This window comes from Neodiprion pinetum, chromosome 4 (assembly GCF_021155775.2).
Source record: "Neodiprion pinetum isolate iyNeoPine1 chromosome 4, iyNeoPine1.2, whole genome shotgun sequence".
NCBI lineage: Eukaryota > Metazoa > Arthropoda > Insecta > Hymenoptera > Diprionidae > Neodiprion > Neodiprion pinetum.
The window spans coordinates 23,890,902-23,908,823 of NC_060235.2; the positions used below are offsets into that span (position 1 = coordinate 23,890,902).

At 36.2% G+C, this 17,922-nt stretch overlaps 2 protein-coding genes across 16 annotated transcripts in view; one reads left to right on the forward strand and one right to left on the reverse strand.

Moving 5' to 3' along the window:
* Positions 1–639: 639 nt before the first annotated feature.
* Nrk (Neurospecific receptor kinase) lies at positions 640–14,453 on the reverse strand. 4 transcript variants are annotated; one of them, XM_046623373.1, is made up of 7 exons: positions 14,031–14,453; positions 13,158–13,938; positions 12,888–13,078; positions 10,367–10,628; positions 9,781–10,023; positions 9,174–9,361; positions 640–8,030 (listed from the first exon to the last, which is right to left on the reverse strand). In XM_046623373.1, exons 2-7 carry the CDS (start codon positions 13,216–13,218, stop codon positions 7,029–7,031), a joined length of 1,947 nt encoding a protein of 648 aa, XP_046479329.1. In that variant the 5' UTR covers positions 13,219–13,938; positions 14,031–14,453; the 3' UTR covers positions 640–7,028. The 4 variants fall into 4 exon arrangements, with proteins under 4 accessions (XP_046479329.1, XP_046479326.1, XP_046479330.1 ...); XM_046623370.1 differs by having other exon boundaries at positions 13,158–13,943; XM_046623374.1 differs by having other exon boundaries at positions 13,158–13,639; positions 14,004–14,453.
* Positions 14,454–15,501: 1,048 nt separating this feature from the next.
* p120ctn (adherens junction protein p120) overlaps positions 15,502–17,922 on the forward strand; it is a 29,472-nt gene continuing 27,051 nt past the window's right edge. For 5 of the 12 annotated variants that reach the window (XM_046623311.2, XM_046623318.2, XM_046623319.2 and 2 more), the window contains exon 1: positions 15,503–16,479. Coding sequence is in view for 1 of the 12 variants with exons in the window: in XM_069135570.1 (XP_068991671.1) it covers positions 16,454–16,479 (26 nt within the window). In the remaining 11 variants the exon portion in view is untranslated. Of the gene's footprint in view, positions 16,480–16,780; positions 17,049–17,922 lie in introns of those variants that run through there. The other 7 variants (XM_046623314.2, XM_046623315.2, XM_046623316.2 and 4 more) reach the window with 5 other exon arrangements.

Here is a 17,922-nt window from a genome sequence, read left to right on the forward strand (position 1 = left end):
ATTTTTACATCTCTAATTTATTTATTCACTTGGTACGAGAACGAATGTGTCTTAAAGTTGGACGTCCTCATGATTTGTATTGAGACTGACGATTTTCTATGGAGAATACAAAAGTCAATAGTTCATCCAACGTAGCTGTGAATTGTGATAATAAAAAAAAAGTTAGCACGCCATCCGCTTTTTTTTTGAATATTAAGTGCGACAAAAAAAAAAAGTTCAACGACTAATTTGCGGCTTATTTACGGCAAATTATCAACCTAATCAGAATTAGCCATGATGCTCGCTGTGCGTTATTTTGGTAGTTGGCGGTCTAAATTCTTGAAAAATCAGCACGTCATCCGCTTTTTTTTTTGAAAATTGAGTGCGACAAAAACAAAAGTTCAACGACTAATTTGCGGCTTATTTACGGCAAATTATCAACCTAATCAGAATTACCCATGATGCTCGCTGTGCGTTATTTTGGTGGATGGCGTGCTAAGTTCATGAAAAGTTAGCACGCCATCCGCTTTTTTTTTGAAAATTGAGTGCGACAAAAAAATTAGTCGCGCGACTAATTTACGGCTAATTAACGGCAAATTATGCAATAGTCCGAATTCACATTTTCGACAATTGGCGAGCCAAGTTCACGTACGTAAAAATTTCGGTTAATTCTGAAAGATCTATATTTCTGTAGGCTAGCTCGAATCGACAAATATTGTTGGGAAAGACTGAGAAAAATCTGTATTAAACTGTACTAAATACTGACAATCTAAATACTCACGAACGAAACAAACAGAGTGTGTTATGAGTTGAAAATGGAACGGCTGGAGTATTAAATAAATCAAATTTATGCAAAAAAAAACAAACTATTAATTATCTTCGTTGTCACAAAGAATCTGAACTATTAACACAAATATTTTGCTGGCAGCCTTAACGTGTATTATATATTTTCTCACGTTCATAACTTACGTCTTATAATTTTACGTTTTGCAAACTTATGTTTCGTAGAGTTTATACCGTCCAGCATGTACGAGGGTTTGATTTTGAGTTTCGGTATTTGGTATTCGTATCCAGCGAGTATATACATACATATATATATATATATATATATATATTTACAATAATACATCATCAACTATCTACCGAATCTCAATATTGCGTATATACCGGTTTTGCTGTATTGCGGGATTTACCGAACCTTCAATATGTCGGTATCTATCGATTTTACGATATTATGGCATATACCGGAATCTCGATACTTCGGTATCGCCGTTGATAACCGGTTCCCATACCGATACATTTCTAGGAAAGAGATACAGAAATACCGCGCACCCCCCAGTATCAAGTAGTTCTGTTTTCCAAGTGACCTTTTCGAAAGAACTCCAAAGGCTTACGAGTGTTGAATAAATGTTTAAAGACATATTTCGTTTCATGAAATATTTCTTCACAGAACGCACCGGTTTTCAAACTTTAACGTATTTGAGAATCTCTTGATATTTTGTGTTCAGATTTGAAACTAACGAAATATGAGGTTGTATCACATTACCGAATAACTTAATGAAATTTAGTTTTAGTTTCTGTCATTTATAACATTTATCTGTTCCCAACTTTTACGAACATCTAAAGAAATTTCAACATTTTGGTTATTTCAAAATTCTGACATTGCTATGATTTACCCGTAATTGTAAAATATTACATAACACATGTATGTTGTTTCAAATTTGTGAAAAACTTGTGAGTTTCTAACGTGTTTATTATTAAATTACTCTATTGTCCGTAAACCGTAGAGAATTCGGTTAAAGAAACGCTTTCGAACACAACAAAACGCTATACCTAATCAGTTTTTTTTTTTTTTTATTCAAAGTCAAACGTAATCGTGCAATAATTTGTGCATCAGATTAATCTGATTAATTACAAATATGATTTTTTGAGGTCTGATTGTGAGCTACTGATTGGAGAAATATCCCGTATAAGTATATTAACTTTTACATGGATACGTGTGCATAATATATGTTTGGGCAAACGTGGTTGTTACGGAATGTAAATGTTACAAGCCACATCCAAATGTTTTTTTTTTCTCCAAGGCAATTAATTCGACTTAATAGAAAAAGCGACTTTTTGTTGTACTTTTCGGATGAATCAAGGAATCCGCGTGAAAGATGAGAAGTAAGAATGGACCAACTTTGGCAGAAAAATGATCTTATTTTCAATTTTTTAAGAATATGAGTTTTGGATTTGTTGAAAATATTGAAATATTTTCTATCAGAAAGTTTATTCAATTTTCAAAGTTTTTATACTCGATTTTTCATTGTACGATGAGCGCATATAGTTCCTGCGATATAACGGTTGAGAAGAAAGTGAAAAATTTTGAACACATTATAATCCATAAGAAATCACAGTCTTTTAGCACAGTACATAAACGTTCCTGAAGGGAAAAATATCATAGGTGATGAGGTCTGAAGATAGGATGGATTAACGTGGACAGCCCCACATGTGATGCTATTTTGTTGCTCGTATAACTGACACATATATACAATATGTAAAAACATTAGGGTGCAATTGGCAATAAATATTTCACGTATCTTTTTTTTTTTTAATTATTCGCATTTTGTCAACCGGAACGACAACAGGATTCTCATTTTCACGGTTCTTTTGATAAAGAATCGAAATTTTTTAAAAAACATCAAAGTCCAAATTATTAACTATGTTTATCAACTTCACGCTGATCTGTTTTCAGACGAAAGAGTAAAAATGCGTACACAGAAAACAACATTTCATGCTAAAAGAGAATCAAAATCGAATGTGTCGAGATCAGGAGGTGGCCGACTTCATGAGGAATTCCCCATATGCACGTAATAAATGGGCCTTTATAATGTCAATCAATCAATTCAATCTAATTTATAGGTGTATTAGTACATCTGTATACTTCCAACAACTTACATGTGTGCATTAAAATATACGTAAGTTAAACAACATTGGAAATTTTACACATAACACATGAACCTTATATTACTTGTTATCTTTTCCCAAATTAATTCTGTCACTAGACGTAAAAATCTATTCATTAAACATCGGATACATCTAGAATAATTTATATTACCTATATATTGTGCGTGTTAACGAAAGAATACTGTGAAATGGTAATATAGGACAGTCTTTGGAATGATACTTTGATATTGATTCAACGTGGCGAATAGGGTGTTTCACGTTCAAAGAAATTTCGATTTTTCTACCGGCGCTGGTCTCAAAAAAGTTTCAAAAAGACCGAGGACTGTAGAACCAGTTTCATGGAGTGCGAGAACGATTTTATACAGCGTGAGCATGTTCCACGCGTTTTTTCATGCGTGTTTTCCGTACACAAAGTATCAATTTTTATGACAGTAGAGTGCGTCGGCGAATGCGGATACGCGGAGTACAGAAAAGTGCCGATGTAAAAGGGCCGCAAAGAATTTTTTATATTTTTATTTTTATAATATTATCTTTCATGTTTTACAAAGAAATGCATTACTGCAACCCTTCTGTATAAGCATTTCTCGGTAATTCGCTTTCGGTAATCTTTTTGAGCTATAATTATTTTTTTGTAAACTATAAAAGAGATAGTACATGAGAAAAGGGTGGTAATATCATTTTTCATTGTTTCAGAAAAATAATCTCGCACACACTGAAACTGGTCCTACAGTGCTCAGTCTTTTTAGGGCTTCTTTTTAGATCAGAAATAAGCATTTTTTGCATGCGCTCATAGGTTCGATCAAAAATTATTTGAATGTGAAACACCCTAGTGTTCGAATATGGGACTCACGAGTGTAAGAAGCAACTGCTTCTGCTCCATTATTCCGAACGAATTAAAGCTTTCAATTGACCCTTTATTAAGAAAACCTCTTGTTTGATAACACATTCAAAAGAGAGAGAACCCATTCAAAAAAATGAAATTGACACAGTGAATGTTGTAGTTGTTTCAGTTTGTTATTTGAAACAAATCTATAGAATATTTAAGATATTTTTCCGTAGAAACGGTTCTGTAGTACTATTAAACGGTAACACTAATTTCTGTCGAATCGAAGTCCTCTCGTTCAATAGGAAGCAATTGAATGAATGAAGCAAACCGATATACTTGGGATTGTTCGTACGACCCAATAACAATTAATTTAATTGGAGCTGCAGGATTCACGTACTAAAATTTAACCTTGGAATTTATAGAACTCGTAACGATCTGAAACTTAATTATTCGAACTAGGTAAATAATAGATAAATTGTTACACGGGCGCTCTTCGATCCTCGTATGCCTGGATGATGCTGTCGTATTCGAACACATCCGTGCAATTTAAGAACATTATTCCGTTCAATAACTTTGGAAATATTTACCTGCCTAAAAATCACATGCGCCAATTTGAATACGAAAATTTAAATACTACCCAACTCCGTGAACGAAATTGGTCCCACTTTTTTGGTGAGCTGAGAATAAGAGTTGGGAATCCGCCCTAATTCTACTTAGTGATTGGCTCTCTTTAATTAACAGAATATAGCTACTCAACGTTAATAATATACATAAATCACAAACAGTATGTTACTTTTAACCTATTCATACCAACAATTAAATAATACCCCGTTTTCTTTTAATTCTAAAATTATAGTGATGCTTGAAAAGGATTGGTGATGACTCAAATGAAATCAATTTCGCACTCCTGCGAACATGCGCTAGATAGCCTGAACGTGGCGATTGAAAATATTGTCACGTATAGTTCGTACAAGTATGTATGCAAAAGCATATAAGCTTCTGGTTAACAAGTGCTGCAAACTAGGCTTATTAATTCTGAATATTCAGTCGAAATGTACATGAATAATTTTCAAGGGCTAACTCGAGATTTTTGCCATTTAAAGGTCCCTAACATTCTTCATTAATATTTCGTACCTTGTGAAAATATAACTTCGCCTAAGCTTTTCTTCTCTGTATCTACATTAGTTTACGGTGAAACTTTGAATATTAACCTCTAGTTACGCACTACTCGAGTGACTAAGATAATCAAAATGAATCCGAATGAGATTCAAAACATTGTAACTTTCAATTAATGTCCTAATTTCAAGTACAGATTCTGAAATAGAATTCTAAATCGGAATTTTCTATGTAAAAAATGAGATTTCGTACCTAATGATGCAACCTGTACAATAAATAAATTGCCGTACCATATTCAACTAGTTATACACAGTAAATATTAGCAGTAACGATATTGTGCTGAGGATAAGTAAAACTTGCATTTAATGAAGGTGACTTTATACTTCAAAATTTGATCCCCAATATGTCCTGTTTCATGAAGTTAAAATATAGATCAACCTTTACTGGTAATTTTAATCAATATTTTAAGGTACACCATACTACTCGTTATTCGAAACCTCACAGTATTGAATTCAATTCTTTCAAAATTCTTTGAACATACTTGACTGGAATGAGACTCCACGGCCTTTGTATGATATTAAACACTTTTCTTTAACCATATCCATGGCTAAAAATTTCGATTTACACGAACTTCACGAAGTTAAGTAATTACTTCACGACATTGTTACAAACCATGGTAAATTCAATTAGGTTGCCATATCATTAAACAAAGCATTAGTATATGTTCCATAATTCATAACGCAGTATTTTAATGAGCAGACGGTTGAAAACGAGTGAAAAAATATATTAAAAATAGTATTAAATACAGATCCTGTTTTTCAGTCTTCGTAGATTGGAGGAACAGAAGATAGTAATAGAATTCAACGGGGTGATAACAATTTTACTCAAATAAAATTTCCCGACCTTATCGTGACTTTTCCCGTAAAAAGAAAAATCTAAAATTCGCCGACTATTCCCGGTTTTCTAGGACTTTCGGCACCTTGTTTAGTTCCATCTCGCACCAGAAAAAATGCAAAATTTTCGTTGGTATCGTTACTTCTTTTTATTATAGGTTCATAATTCCGATGGCCACTATAACTAATGAAAACTTTTAAAGCCAATTTGAAATTTGAATAATACGTAGGCACAAATTTTAGTTTTCAACAAGGACTAGTGTAAGAATTACTCGATACATCCAGAACAATACACTAATAAACTATTATTCAGATCGATAAAACGAAAGTAGGTCAGTCCGAGCGAAATTGAACAAGCTTTTGCCCCGACCTTCGCCGAATTGGTTAAATAACCATCCAGAATTTCTTTGGGATTTTATTCGTGAATCTTTGAAAATCTGAAAGTTCTTTGGACAGTAACTTTGGACCTAATGTAAGTTAGAAACTTTGACCAAAGCTGTACATTACAAAATTTCTCTTTCCTTACTTAGTAATCCTAATTTGAGATACCGGACTTCAAAATGTTGTGTTATAAAGACCCAGATAAAATCAACATCTGAATGACTTGAAGAAAAAATCTGATGAAGGTCAAAGGTTATTTTATGCAGTCGAAGCTGGAAAAATCGACAACCGATTCGTTTAGCATCTGAGCAGAAGCTTGTTTACTTTTAATTCAACTGACACATGTTTACAACATATTATTGGAGAAAAATTATATCAAATCGCTAACCAATGGTATAAAAATTCGTTGCAGTATAGATATATTCAAGAACAGTCACAAACGTTATTAGAAAATGAGTCTTCGGTTTCTTTTTACAGGTTGGTTTATTCCAACTTTAGCCAACCATTATTTACGAAAGGGTTGGTATTAAACGAGAAGATGTAAATGAAATTGGTTTGGTTAGTAAAGAAAGATGAGTTGTTACTCGAACCTCTTTGCTTTACAAATTTAAGGGCAGCATCCGAAAATATTAATTCATACATAGTTACATCATTGCTTGAAACGTACTTGGCATGAAATATTTTGAATGAGTGAAAACGCTTACAAGCCCGTACGAACAGAACGGACTGTAGAAGAAGGAAATAAGCTGTGAGTTGTTTCGATTTTTTTTTGGAAACTTAAAACGTCTCGATTTTTTTGTTATTGGTGACTTTTTCCGATATAATTGACGTTACAATTGAATGTACAAGAGAGTGTTAATCGATTGACTGAAATTGTAAAATTTTCAAACATTGTTATCTAACGAATTGCTGCCACATTTGTCGTTCGGAATTTCCATATCATGTTTTATACCGCTCAGTGTTTGATAAATCATTCTAAATGTTGGTCTATCGGAAGGTTTTTTATTCCAACAAAGTTTCATGAGTTCATAAATTGGCTGAGGTGTGTTATCCGGACATTGAAGTACGTGGCCGTCTTTGATATATTTAACCACCTCTTCGTGGGTCATTCCGTAGTAAGGTTGAAGAGCAAAACTGAAAATCTCCCACAAGCATACAGCGAAAGCCCAAATATCAGTCTCTATCGTATATTTATTATACAATATACTCTCAAGTGGCATCCATCTTACAGGAATAGCATCTTGTTCATCACCCTTGTAATAATCCTGTAGATAAATCTTTTGCGATAAACCAAAATCCGCTATTTTAACAACCATTTGATCATTGATCAAACAATTTCTCGTCGCTAGATCACGATGCACAAATTTTCTGTCCGACAAATACACCATGCCAGATGCAACTTGTATGGCTATCATAATAAGATTCATATGAGACAATCTCATATCTCTAAAAGAGTCGTTTTCAATGCTTCTAACTATGTAATTTCCCGGGGAACATGATCTTAAAAATTCATTCAGATCACCTCTCCCCATGTACTCAAATAGCAAACACATTGGACGCCCTATCGCACAGACTCCAAGTAGTTTGACGATATTTGGGTGGTCAAACTCCGCTAGCAAACAAGCTTCTCGCTCGAAGTCTACCAACAAATCATCCGAGGCTTCATCCTTCAACATTTTCACCGCTACATTCGTGAATTCTTCTTCGGACACAAGTCCTGGTGCTTTCGCTTGGAATACACGACCAAATGCTCCCTGACCCAAGTCCCTGACATATATAATATTGTTCCTGGGAAATTCTAATTTCTCTAATTTCGGATTTAGCTGTGCCCCTGTGTGATGATAAGCGTCGTTGCTCGGCAATTTGTCCAGATCGATATTCACTTCCTAAGATTAAAAATACATTTCTGAATGAGCTGTCAGCTGTCAAACACTCTATTCGAAATGTTTCACTAAGGTAGTTGTGAACGATTATTAAAAAATAAAGTTTTTACCAGGCGTTCTTCTCACTTAGCCAAATTCATATAAGTTGCTATTTCAGAATGGACGTGGAACATCAACAGCGTTTTTAAATTGGTAACACTCAGTTTGCACCAAAAGCAATATCGTTAGTCTTTGACCAGTAACAAGGGCAATAAAGCATAGGAACTGCACTGTGTGCAGACCAAGTGCAATCGGTTAAAACTTTATAAAATAGTAGATATTTAAAAAAAATCATAGTAGTCGTTGCTTTTCAAATCGATTTTAAGGCCCTTTTTTCCATCGAACACACAATTTTATAACGCATTGTCAAGACTGCCTATCCATGATAATACACCCATACTTGAACAAGGCTGTGGTGCGGTCAATTACATCGAATGAGAGTTAACTCTAATTACAGCTCGAGAAATTGAAAAAGAAATGAGAAAGGATGAATTACTGAATAATATTACAAACTATGTACTCCGAAATTTAATAGGATTGGTAAATTTTGTATAGTATTGTTTGGGAGTTGGGAAGTGGCGGGGAAAGACGGGCCCACGTCCTTACTTCCTCCCTCTGCGCCCCTCTTTCCCCGCCTTCTTGAGGTTAGTGGAACTCGGTCCATTACTTCTCCTTGTCTTCTTTTGAATGGGAAAAATATTGTAAAACCAAAATTTCGCCGATATAAAAAAAGAAGTGTTTTATATTTGGTACTTTTTCACACGCCTACAAAGTTTCTTCATTTCAAAGCGATGATTGGGAATGTTCACTCATTAAATTGAATTGTCTTTTTAAACTGCCAATTATAAGAGCAAACACATTTCACGGGTATAAGTAACTTAATGTAAGTAATGTGATTTTTACTTCAATAGTGACCAAATGGTATAAATGGTGAAAAATTTTACGCTACTCCGATCATATTCGTTTTTTCAATACTTTGAAGTGAATTCTAAGAAATAGAATTTGAATTTTTTGTACCAATGGTTCTTTACCAAACAAACTGAATATTTTTCATAATGTTTCAATGTAAAGGCGTCATGCTATCTATATCAAATGTTTGATAGTTACCTGTGTTTCTGTAGGATTATAGCCATGATGCTGTTTCTGCAGTCTTTGGCACAGTAGTATCGATAGAAGAAGTACAAGAATACAAACGAATCCTATTGACGACAGTATCAGTATTAATCTTGGTGTGAAAAACGCTTCCATCGTCAAGTCTTCGAGATCAATTTCCATTGTAACCTCTGTGGAGTTGGCTAAAACATGAATAGATTTTAGAAATGTCCCATTCTAAATTTCAATTGCTCGGACTAGCCAAATCCATATGGAAATGACCCTTAATTATCTTTCTATTCGTAAACCTATTGAGAAACATTATGATAACAATAATCGTAATCACTACCTAACACCCGCCATTCCCAATAGCGTTTATCCTCATACAACAGAGGGGATGGCTTGGTGACCATCATTATGCGTCTGCAGCTATCTTAAATATTTAATAGAAACACCTGCATTTACCAGAGAAGCAAAAAAATAACTGCAGGAAACCTTAACAAGGTGTAGCTGTACCGAGTTCAAGCCTCAACTTGTCGGTTTGGTGCCTGATTAACATATTGGTAGACACTAAGTTTTTCGATTAACATTATCTAACTGTTACTTTTTTTAAATATCATACCACAAATCGGTATATCGCAGAGCTCCCATCGAACATTTGGATCCATTGTATAGCACCAGGGCATCGGTTCATCCCCGCCGGCATTTCTGCAATAGTTTTCGGCATTTTGAAGTTGTGGAAAAACATCCGGAGGTCTATCGTGACTGTGAGGCTCTTGTATGGCCCATGATTGACAATCTAGTCCGGATTTTGTCTTGTTTACAAATCCAAGGTAAAAACGTCCATTACCTATCACGCAGTCACCTGTAAAATGGTTACTAGTATCTTCATAAAAATCTAGCTAATCCAAATTTCAACGTTTCAATCAGACAAAGCTGCTTTAAAACTTTCGCAAAAGAAATCTGATACCACAATTATACTAAGTAGCGCAGTAATACACATAGACGATACACTTATGAATGAATGAATTTTACCACACAAGAAATATATTGCATGCTTTTTCTGAGCAGTTACGAAACAAGGGTCTATAGACTTTCTTTGAACGTAAATTGAAATTTCAAATAACAAGCTTTAACGAACCAGTTGTGGAATGTATTTTGAAACTAGCTGCATATAATCAGAATGAAAAATATATCCTTCAACGTACGAGTGATAAGTTCAGTATTCATGTCTGTTAAAGAGGCATTTGAACACGTTTGTGGACCTTTGCTAATCCTGGGTAAGCTCTCACAGTCTGGAAGGGTGAAATGCCCTCTGGACCTGATATAGCTTGCCCTTTTTTTATGTTCTTCTATCATGGCCCAGTTCACCAAACAAAACTGTTGCCGTACTGCCATGCAGTCTTCGTAACAAAGCGGCAAACCCACGGAGTCGACACATTGTGGGAATGCATACATGCATAGTAGTTTCTAAAATGAAATATTCAACGTTGGATGAACTAGTATAAATTACGACTATTACTGCTTGTGAAAAACCAATAATGTCGTAGTAGCAGGGTGCTCCATGTACACTAAAGGATTGGCATCCAATTGTATACTTTTTAAGAAAATGTAGTTGCAGAAAATTAATTTTTCGTGTATTCTTGAATTTACTCATTCCGTTCCTGGACTGGTCCAGAACTTTTATCATCTTCAAGGTTTCCTCACTTACTACTTTGCAGTTATACACTAGGTGCTTCGGTGTTTCTGAACTTCTTTTACATAGATTACACAGTTTTTTCCCGTGACTTCTCCAATCTTTGTTAGCCTTTTCCTCATTCCCTCATCTCCATCTTGCCATAGTCTTCAAGTTATCTTTGATAACTGATTTACCAAGGTATTCCGCCTGACATTACCTTCGTCGTTATGTGTCAATATTTCCTATCATACCTTAACTTATTTATTCTTCCACTTTACCGCTGCAACTATTTGTCTGCATCTTTCCTCTCGATTCTCTCTAACACTTCTCTTTCAACTGTCCCTCCTTGCCTTATACCCTCTTGCGTCCAGCCATTTCTATTTAAGTACTCCTCCCTTGCCCTCACCCCCATCATTGCTGCATTTTCTCTTTAAGTGATGCATTCATTTAAAAGTTCCTTGTTATCGGCTTTCTGTGCTGTCTTCTTGAATCTTATCACCCTTTTTCTCATGTGTATTCTTATCTTCTACAGCCCGGACCTAGTGTCCACTTTGTACGATTTAGTTGGACCTTCTCTATCCCCTTTTGTCCCTTGAATCTCCATACTTTTGCGCTATACATTATTACTAATACGACTGGGTATTTAAAGAGCATCTTTCTTCTACAGTAGCTATCTTTAAATTACCTCTGTATCAAACCTCGGACACCAATACATTCCCTTTCCTCGTCAATTCTCTGATACGACTAATCCCTTTCTTATTCCTCTTGAACAGGTACACATAACGTGCTGGATTCTGACTGACTCAAGGTAGCCTCCATCGTCTGCTACCAATACATACTAGTTAAGTAGATACAATCGATCAGAATGCATGTTATGTGTACCCTAAGTATTTGAAATCCTTAACTTCTTCTATATGTTCTCTTTTCGACATCTAAGCTCTTGTTTTGCCTTTCTCCCTCTTTTCAGGAACACAGCATGTTAGACTTTACTACATTTATTATTCTATACTACTCAATTATTACATGATTTAATATGAAAACGTTCTCTGCCATGCTTCTTGCTTTTCTAACTCCTAAATGGGTATCTGATACCAGTATAATTTGCATCATAAGCTGTTTTTCTCGCTTGTTTTAAATACTGCCATCATCCTGATAGAATTTTTCCTGTATTGCCTGTCGTACAGTAGACGTCACTTTCAATTTTGCACAGTAGCAGTCAATTTTAAGCTCAGCCAATAAGGAACATGATCTTGAACATTTTTATTTCAGAGTCAAAATTGGAAACTATCAGTTGTCAACATCTCTTTCAACTGCACTATAAAGACCAAATCTCTTAAGTTTCCTCTGACTTTCCAACAACACTAAATTGTATATAGAAACTCAACTGCGATAAGTTGAATTGCAAGAGTGATTCTTGCACTTTCACAATCTTCATACAAGTTGTTTTTGCAGAAAGTAATACAGTCAATATTTATTCTGGAATGATCTGTTCTCCATTTCAGAATTATATAACAGTCCCAGTTCATGAAGGAATGGATTCTTTTTGCCCTCGATATCGACAGTGACAAAATTCGCAGTTGCTTGCTATGTTAATTTCATTTAAATACAATGTTCACATTATTTACAAGCATAATAATCTATTCTTATAAATGAATTTCACGAGCTTGGAATTGATGAATATTTTACAACAAAATTAATTTTTCGTATCAAAAACTGGATGCCTGGAGTTTTGCTCGATTAAGCTTGATCGAAATCTCAAATGACTAATAATACTGTGTTACCATATCAAGCTCTTGTGGTATGAATAAAACTTGTTAATCTAGCTATGAGAACACAATATGAACTTATGACTGAATATTACGGTGACTTATCTTTTCATTATGTATCAAAAAAGATCGATCAGACATTCATATACAATGAAAACTACAGAGTTTCAAAAGTCCAAGGCATGACAGAAATGAAATAAATTGGCTTAAAGTTGTATTTAGCCTCGTCAAAAGATGCTAAGGAAAATTTATAAAATGTTATAAATATTAAGGAATATACTAAACCTCTGCAGCCGAACGACAAGGTTCAATAAGTGTTTTGATTAAATCTGTCCATAAGCCAGTCGTAATCTTTTCATTCAGCCAGCCTCCATTATTTCCATCCGAATCATTGAACCAAACTTGTCCTATACCAGTCAAATATTTTTTACAAATTTTCCCATTGTAAGGTGCGCAGTAACCCTTCATACTGGAATCTGTAGAACGTAAAAATATTTTAGCGGAGTAACTTGAAAAAAGTTCCAATATTGCTCGAGTATATATCTCAATACTTACTATTTTCTGCTGACGACAGTTGGAGGGTTATGAAGAAACAGAAAATTTGCAAAAACACCATCGCGATTGATTATGAAACGTCAAAATTTTTCGCGTAGTCAGCACGTCTGTATTTTCGACGAATTAATCACATTTTTAATTGGGTTATAATTTCTTCGACAAGTCAGAAGAGAAAATCAAGGATGGTTATCGGCCTTTGAAAACACCTTTTTTTTATCATAATGCAGGGACTATTTAATTAGTGTTTATGTTTACTTTGATTCCTTGTTAGTACGTGTAATTATCTTTCAAAGTGGGGTTTGTTCTAGCCAAACAAGTAATGTTGCACTTGGTTCGTCAATGACTAATTATTGTTTCCATAGGTGTTTAATTTATTAGGTGTTTCTGTTATTCCATTGCCAGTTCGTACAATGATCAGTCGACACTGTGGTTCTGACATAGTTCATTTTAAATAAGGTTACAAATAGCAACTTCATGTGTTTCTGAAAAGTCAAAATTCCGATTTGTTTTATTTTCGTGGAACAGGTGGGCGAGCATACAGATTATGGATGAAGTTTCTCCCGCACTATATTTACAAATTTTTTTTTTTTAATACGGAAAAACTTCTAGGCTTATCGGTTTATAGATTCTAGATGCATATTTCCAGCACAGATTTCGTTTACTGTAGATTTATAAAGACTGTTGCCCTGGGTTGATTTTCGTAACAGTTTACCGGGTCTGGGTGGGTTTAGCCATGATGTAAAAAAATATGGTGTGTTCCTCCGGTCGAAGCATTTTCGATCTGTTCTGCGCAAACCATATTTGGTTATGAACCCAATGGAAGCCATCTTTGAAAAATAAATGTACCATAATTCTATGCGTGGAGATTTCCACCTTCAAAAGGAGCGCCGAATGATCCCGAATGCGATTGGTTGAACATCCAAGATGGCTTTGGTTGGGTGCGGGCATAGTGCGGGACACGATTGGTTTTTAGAGATCGATGCGCAAGATCACACCTTGCCTTCTGTCATCATGTGTTACCGTAGACTTGAGCATAGCTGCGTATTTCCTATACACTGAGTGTCTCTGAGTACACAGAGTGTGCGATGACCATGATGTATACCTATATCTGCTTCGGAAAATTCGTCCGATGCGCCACCTATCCGAAGTTCTGGGTAGTTATTATATTTCGAGATTTTAGCATCGCGACCACGGTCTTATATTGATATACAGGTCTGGAAACTCCATTAGAGGGGGTATGTCGCTTATTGAAGCAATTTTTGTGTTCATTAGTCGCCACTAGATTCGTTGCGATCTTATCAACAGCTTTGGTGGGGCCGGGGGGGGGGTCCAGACAAGCCGTGGCATTCGCATATATGTATATGGGTATTCGCTCACTCACGCTCACTCATCGTATTTATGAGGTTATTGTTATCCTGCTAACTAGACCGCAGCGACAACTGGTGGTGCCGCTAGAATCGAAATTTGCACTCGCTAAGCGACACGAATAATCGTGGCTCCCAGCATAGGAGTTTCCAGACCTGTATACCTATAAGACCGTGATCGCGACTGAAGGCCAAGTCCGCACTGATTGCGAGCTTCCTAGAATTCCCCTTCTACTATTGGTTGCAAGCTAGGAAAATAACACTCAGAGCACCAAAGTGCATCCAGTGAAAAATGCTTTTACTTTAAGCTCACCTACGTCACACAAAGTGACGTCATATCAGAAATGATTTCTCCACTGCAAACATTTGATTGTTGATCATTTCAGTGTATCAAGTGCCAAGCACAATGTCTTCGGTATTATTTTCAGAATTTCAAATTACCCAAGAACCCCTGCGAAGGGTGCCACTAAACCTAATAAACAACAGTCCCCTGACATCAGAAATAAATTTCGGGTGGACAACACTAGCAGGCGAAATGGTGACCCAACGTTATAGACATACCTAATAGAAACGACGAGACCAATGTTTTTAGCAAGATATATCAGAAATTATAAATTGATTGGAATCTGATTCCAACTGACGGACCAAGTCTGATCTATTTATTTAAAACAAAGAATATACAGCTCCGCAAGATTTTCAAAAAGATTTTCGGTCAAGCGAAATTGCACATAGATTGTATTTAAGGAAAACAATACAACCTTACTATGGTTTATCAGAGTAGATATGACACATATTCTTAAAATTTTTAACTTATCCAACGATATAGCATGTGCAGTGCACAATATATTGTAGGCTGGCGTGGAATATGCGTTGAGGATTTTTCGGTATATACCATCAGGGCGGAGTCTTCCGGCAAGATGGCCGCCGATCTTTGTACTCACTCGTTCCACCGCTGTTTGCATGCGCTGCACTAAGCGCGTGCGCGTGAGTATGTGTGGGGCGTCGTTACTACTTGCCGTGTGTAGGCGTTGGCAAAGCGAGCTGGGTGACATGCCGTGAAGAATTACGGCGTTTCGCGTAATCTTCTGCACGTGTATGATCGAAATAGATGCTCGTTAGCGGTTTTTCGTTGAATGACTACGCGGTGGAATTGTCTTAATAACTTCTTCAATGGACGGAACCGCAATGCGATGGTGAAACGACAGTGAAGTGAACAGTGGGAGCGAACAGCAGAGGGAATATAGAAGCCAGCCACGTATCTTGCAATGGAAACCAACTACTCCTGAGCAGACCAAAGTAATGCACGCGAGGCTGGTGTTTGGTTTCGTGCGGCGGCCGTTTATGTTTTGAATGAATTTTTAATTTTTTTTCTTACTCCGTTTTCACTAGAACTCGCTACAAGTCCATCCCTCTTGCGGAAGAACTATAGTTACGACTAATTACGTTAAATTCTTATTCCTGAAGTGATAACACGTATCAGAAGATTGTGTTCTGCGACCGGGGATACTTGTGTAAAGATCACACGAATGGTGGCAGTACAAAAGTGACAAATGATGTGAAAACTTTTTTCACGAAATCGTAGTAATACTAGTTTTACAATGTAATATTCCAGTTATCATAACAATAATATGATGTAAATTGAAAGGTTTTACATGGTGTCTCGTGGCTAAAGCGCGAGAATTAATACAAGCTCAATCAAAGTTCTCGAGTCTAGAACGAATTAAAGATTTATGGAAGGCAAAAACCTCGAAGAAAATAGCTCGAAGCAACGCCGGGGGACGCGGCGTGACAGTAGCTGAAACGAGCGAAGACGTGAACCGTTGCATCCGTGAACACAGACGCACGGTTGTCATTTTAATTATATGAGAAGAATAATAATATATCTTTACGAAAAATAAAAGATTTCAACCAATTTAACCGTCGCCGCGCATCATGTTCACACATGACATTTCACGCAGGTAAGTCGAATTTATCATGTCTTTATACTTGTGAAAAAAATTGTAACATCTTCTCGATGTTGCAATTTGTTTACGCGTTAATATACCCTGAGCAGAGTTTGGCCCTGCATGATTATTACCTGCCTGCAGCGGGCACTCTGAGTCAATTATTATTTTACGCTTCTTGCATTCAATGGTTGCTTGACAATTGTGGTAAATCCTCTCACAGTACTACAATGTTCAGTTAGCCGATTTTTCTGTTTATATCGTATTAGCTGACTCAATTCCGTAAATATTCCAGGTATTAAGCTTTCCAATATAACTGTATTACAGACAATCTGTCACTAATTGCAGAGGCGGCCACTTGTCAATGACACATACTTTCTTTTTGTAAACATTTTCGGGTCGCGGTGACGATTGGTGGAGTCTCCCCCCCCCCCCCCTCCCGGATTCCTGCCGTCCACCCAAAATTTATTCCGGCTCTTTCATTAGCTCCACTCACCCCCCGTAAGTGGCCATCAGTCAAATGCAACTACTTTTTAGTGACAGAAACGCGCGTGAGCAGAACGAGTAGAATGCACGGATGGCAGGTGAGGAGGGCGTGGGGGGTGTTCCTCTAACAATTCTATTTGGGTATTCATTACTCAGAACAGATTTTTAACCAACGCAATGTGTCGGCATTGCAAATTGACAAAAAAATTAAAGTAACTAACACACAAGAAATTACAAACAATAGAATACATCGCGTGACATATCTTATATAATAAAATTGTTCGGTTGATCAGTTGTTTTGACGGCGAATAAAAATAAATAAACGGATGAATTTAAATAACTGATGCAGTGTGATGAACAGAGTAGATACGTGGGCGGGTGAACCTCGAACTATGTATATACGTATACAATATACATACACACCTGTATAAGGTTATTGTCAAAGTAGTACGTCACTTGACTTATTGTGACAACCGTCGGTATTCACTTCAGACCTTTTGTTTTTGACGCGGGTACATACTGACAATGAGTATGTACGCTGGGTATGTATACTGCGAGAATTCGTCTAAATGTCTGATGGGCAATTTAACAGGGTAATTCCTCCTGCATTTATGTTAATCAGGGTACATTTAACCGATCGACATTTGTTCACTTTTCGCAATTGGCTGAATTCTTTACTTTCTCCAATCATAAAACATAAAACGAATGTTTGCCCGTAAAATGTACCCTTTTTTTTGTTCAGGGAGAATCAGAATGAGCGAATAGTTGCCTCTCGAACTAGTGCGAAAGTTGGTTTTCTAATGTCAAATGTTGTGTTTTTGAATCGCGCAATCGAAAAATTTTACGCTCACAATCAGTTTGGTAACCAGATGAAAATTACTTTTTTTTAGAAGAGGGGGGTGGGGGGCAGGCTATACACGACAGTCTTCTACTCCGTAATTTTAGTAGTTCCGAAAAATTGAGCACGCCATT

Coding starts and splice junctions, on each gene's coding strand:
- Nrk (XM_046623373.1), bottom strand. CDS start 13,218: ATGGTGTTTTTGCAAATTTTCTGTTTCTTCATAACCCTCCAACTGTCG. Junction 13,079..13,157: donor ACTGTCGTCAGCAGAAAATA/GTAAGTATTGAG, acceptor TACGTTCTACAG/ATTCCAGTATGAAGGGTTAC. Junction 10,629..12,887: donor CTTGTCGTTCGGCTGCAGAG/GTTTAGTATATT, acceptor ATTTCATTTTAG/AAACTACTATGCATGTATGC.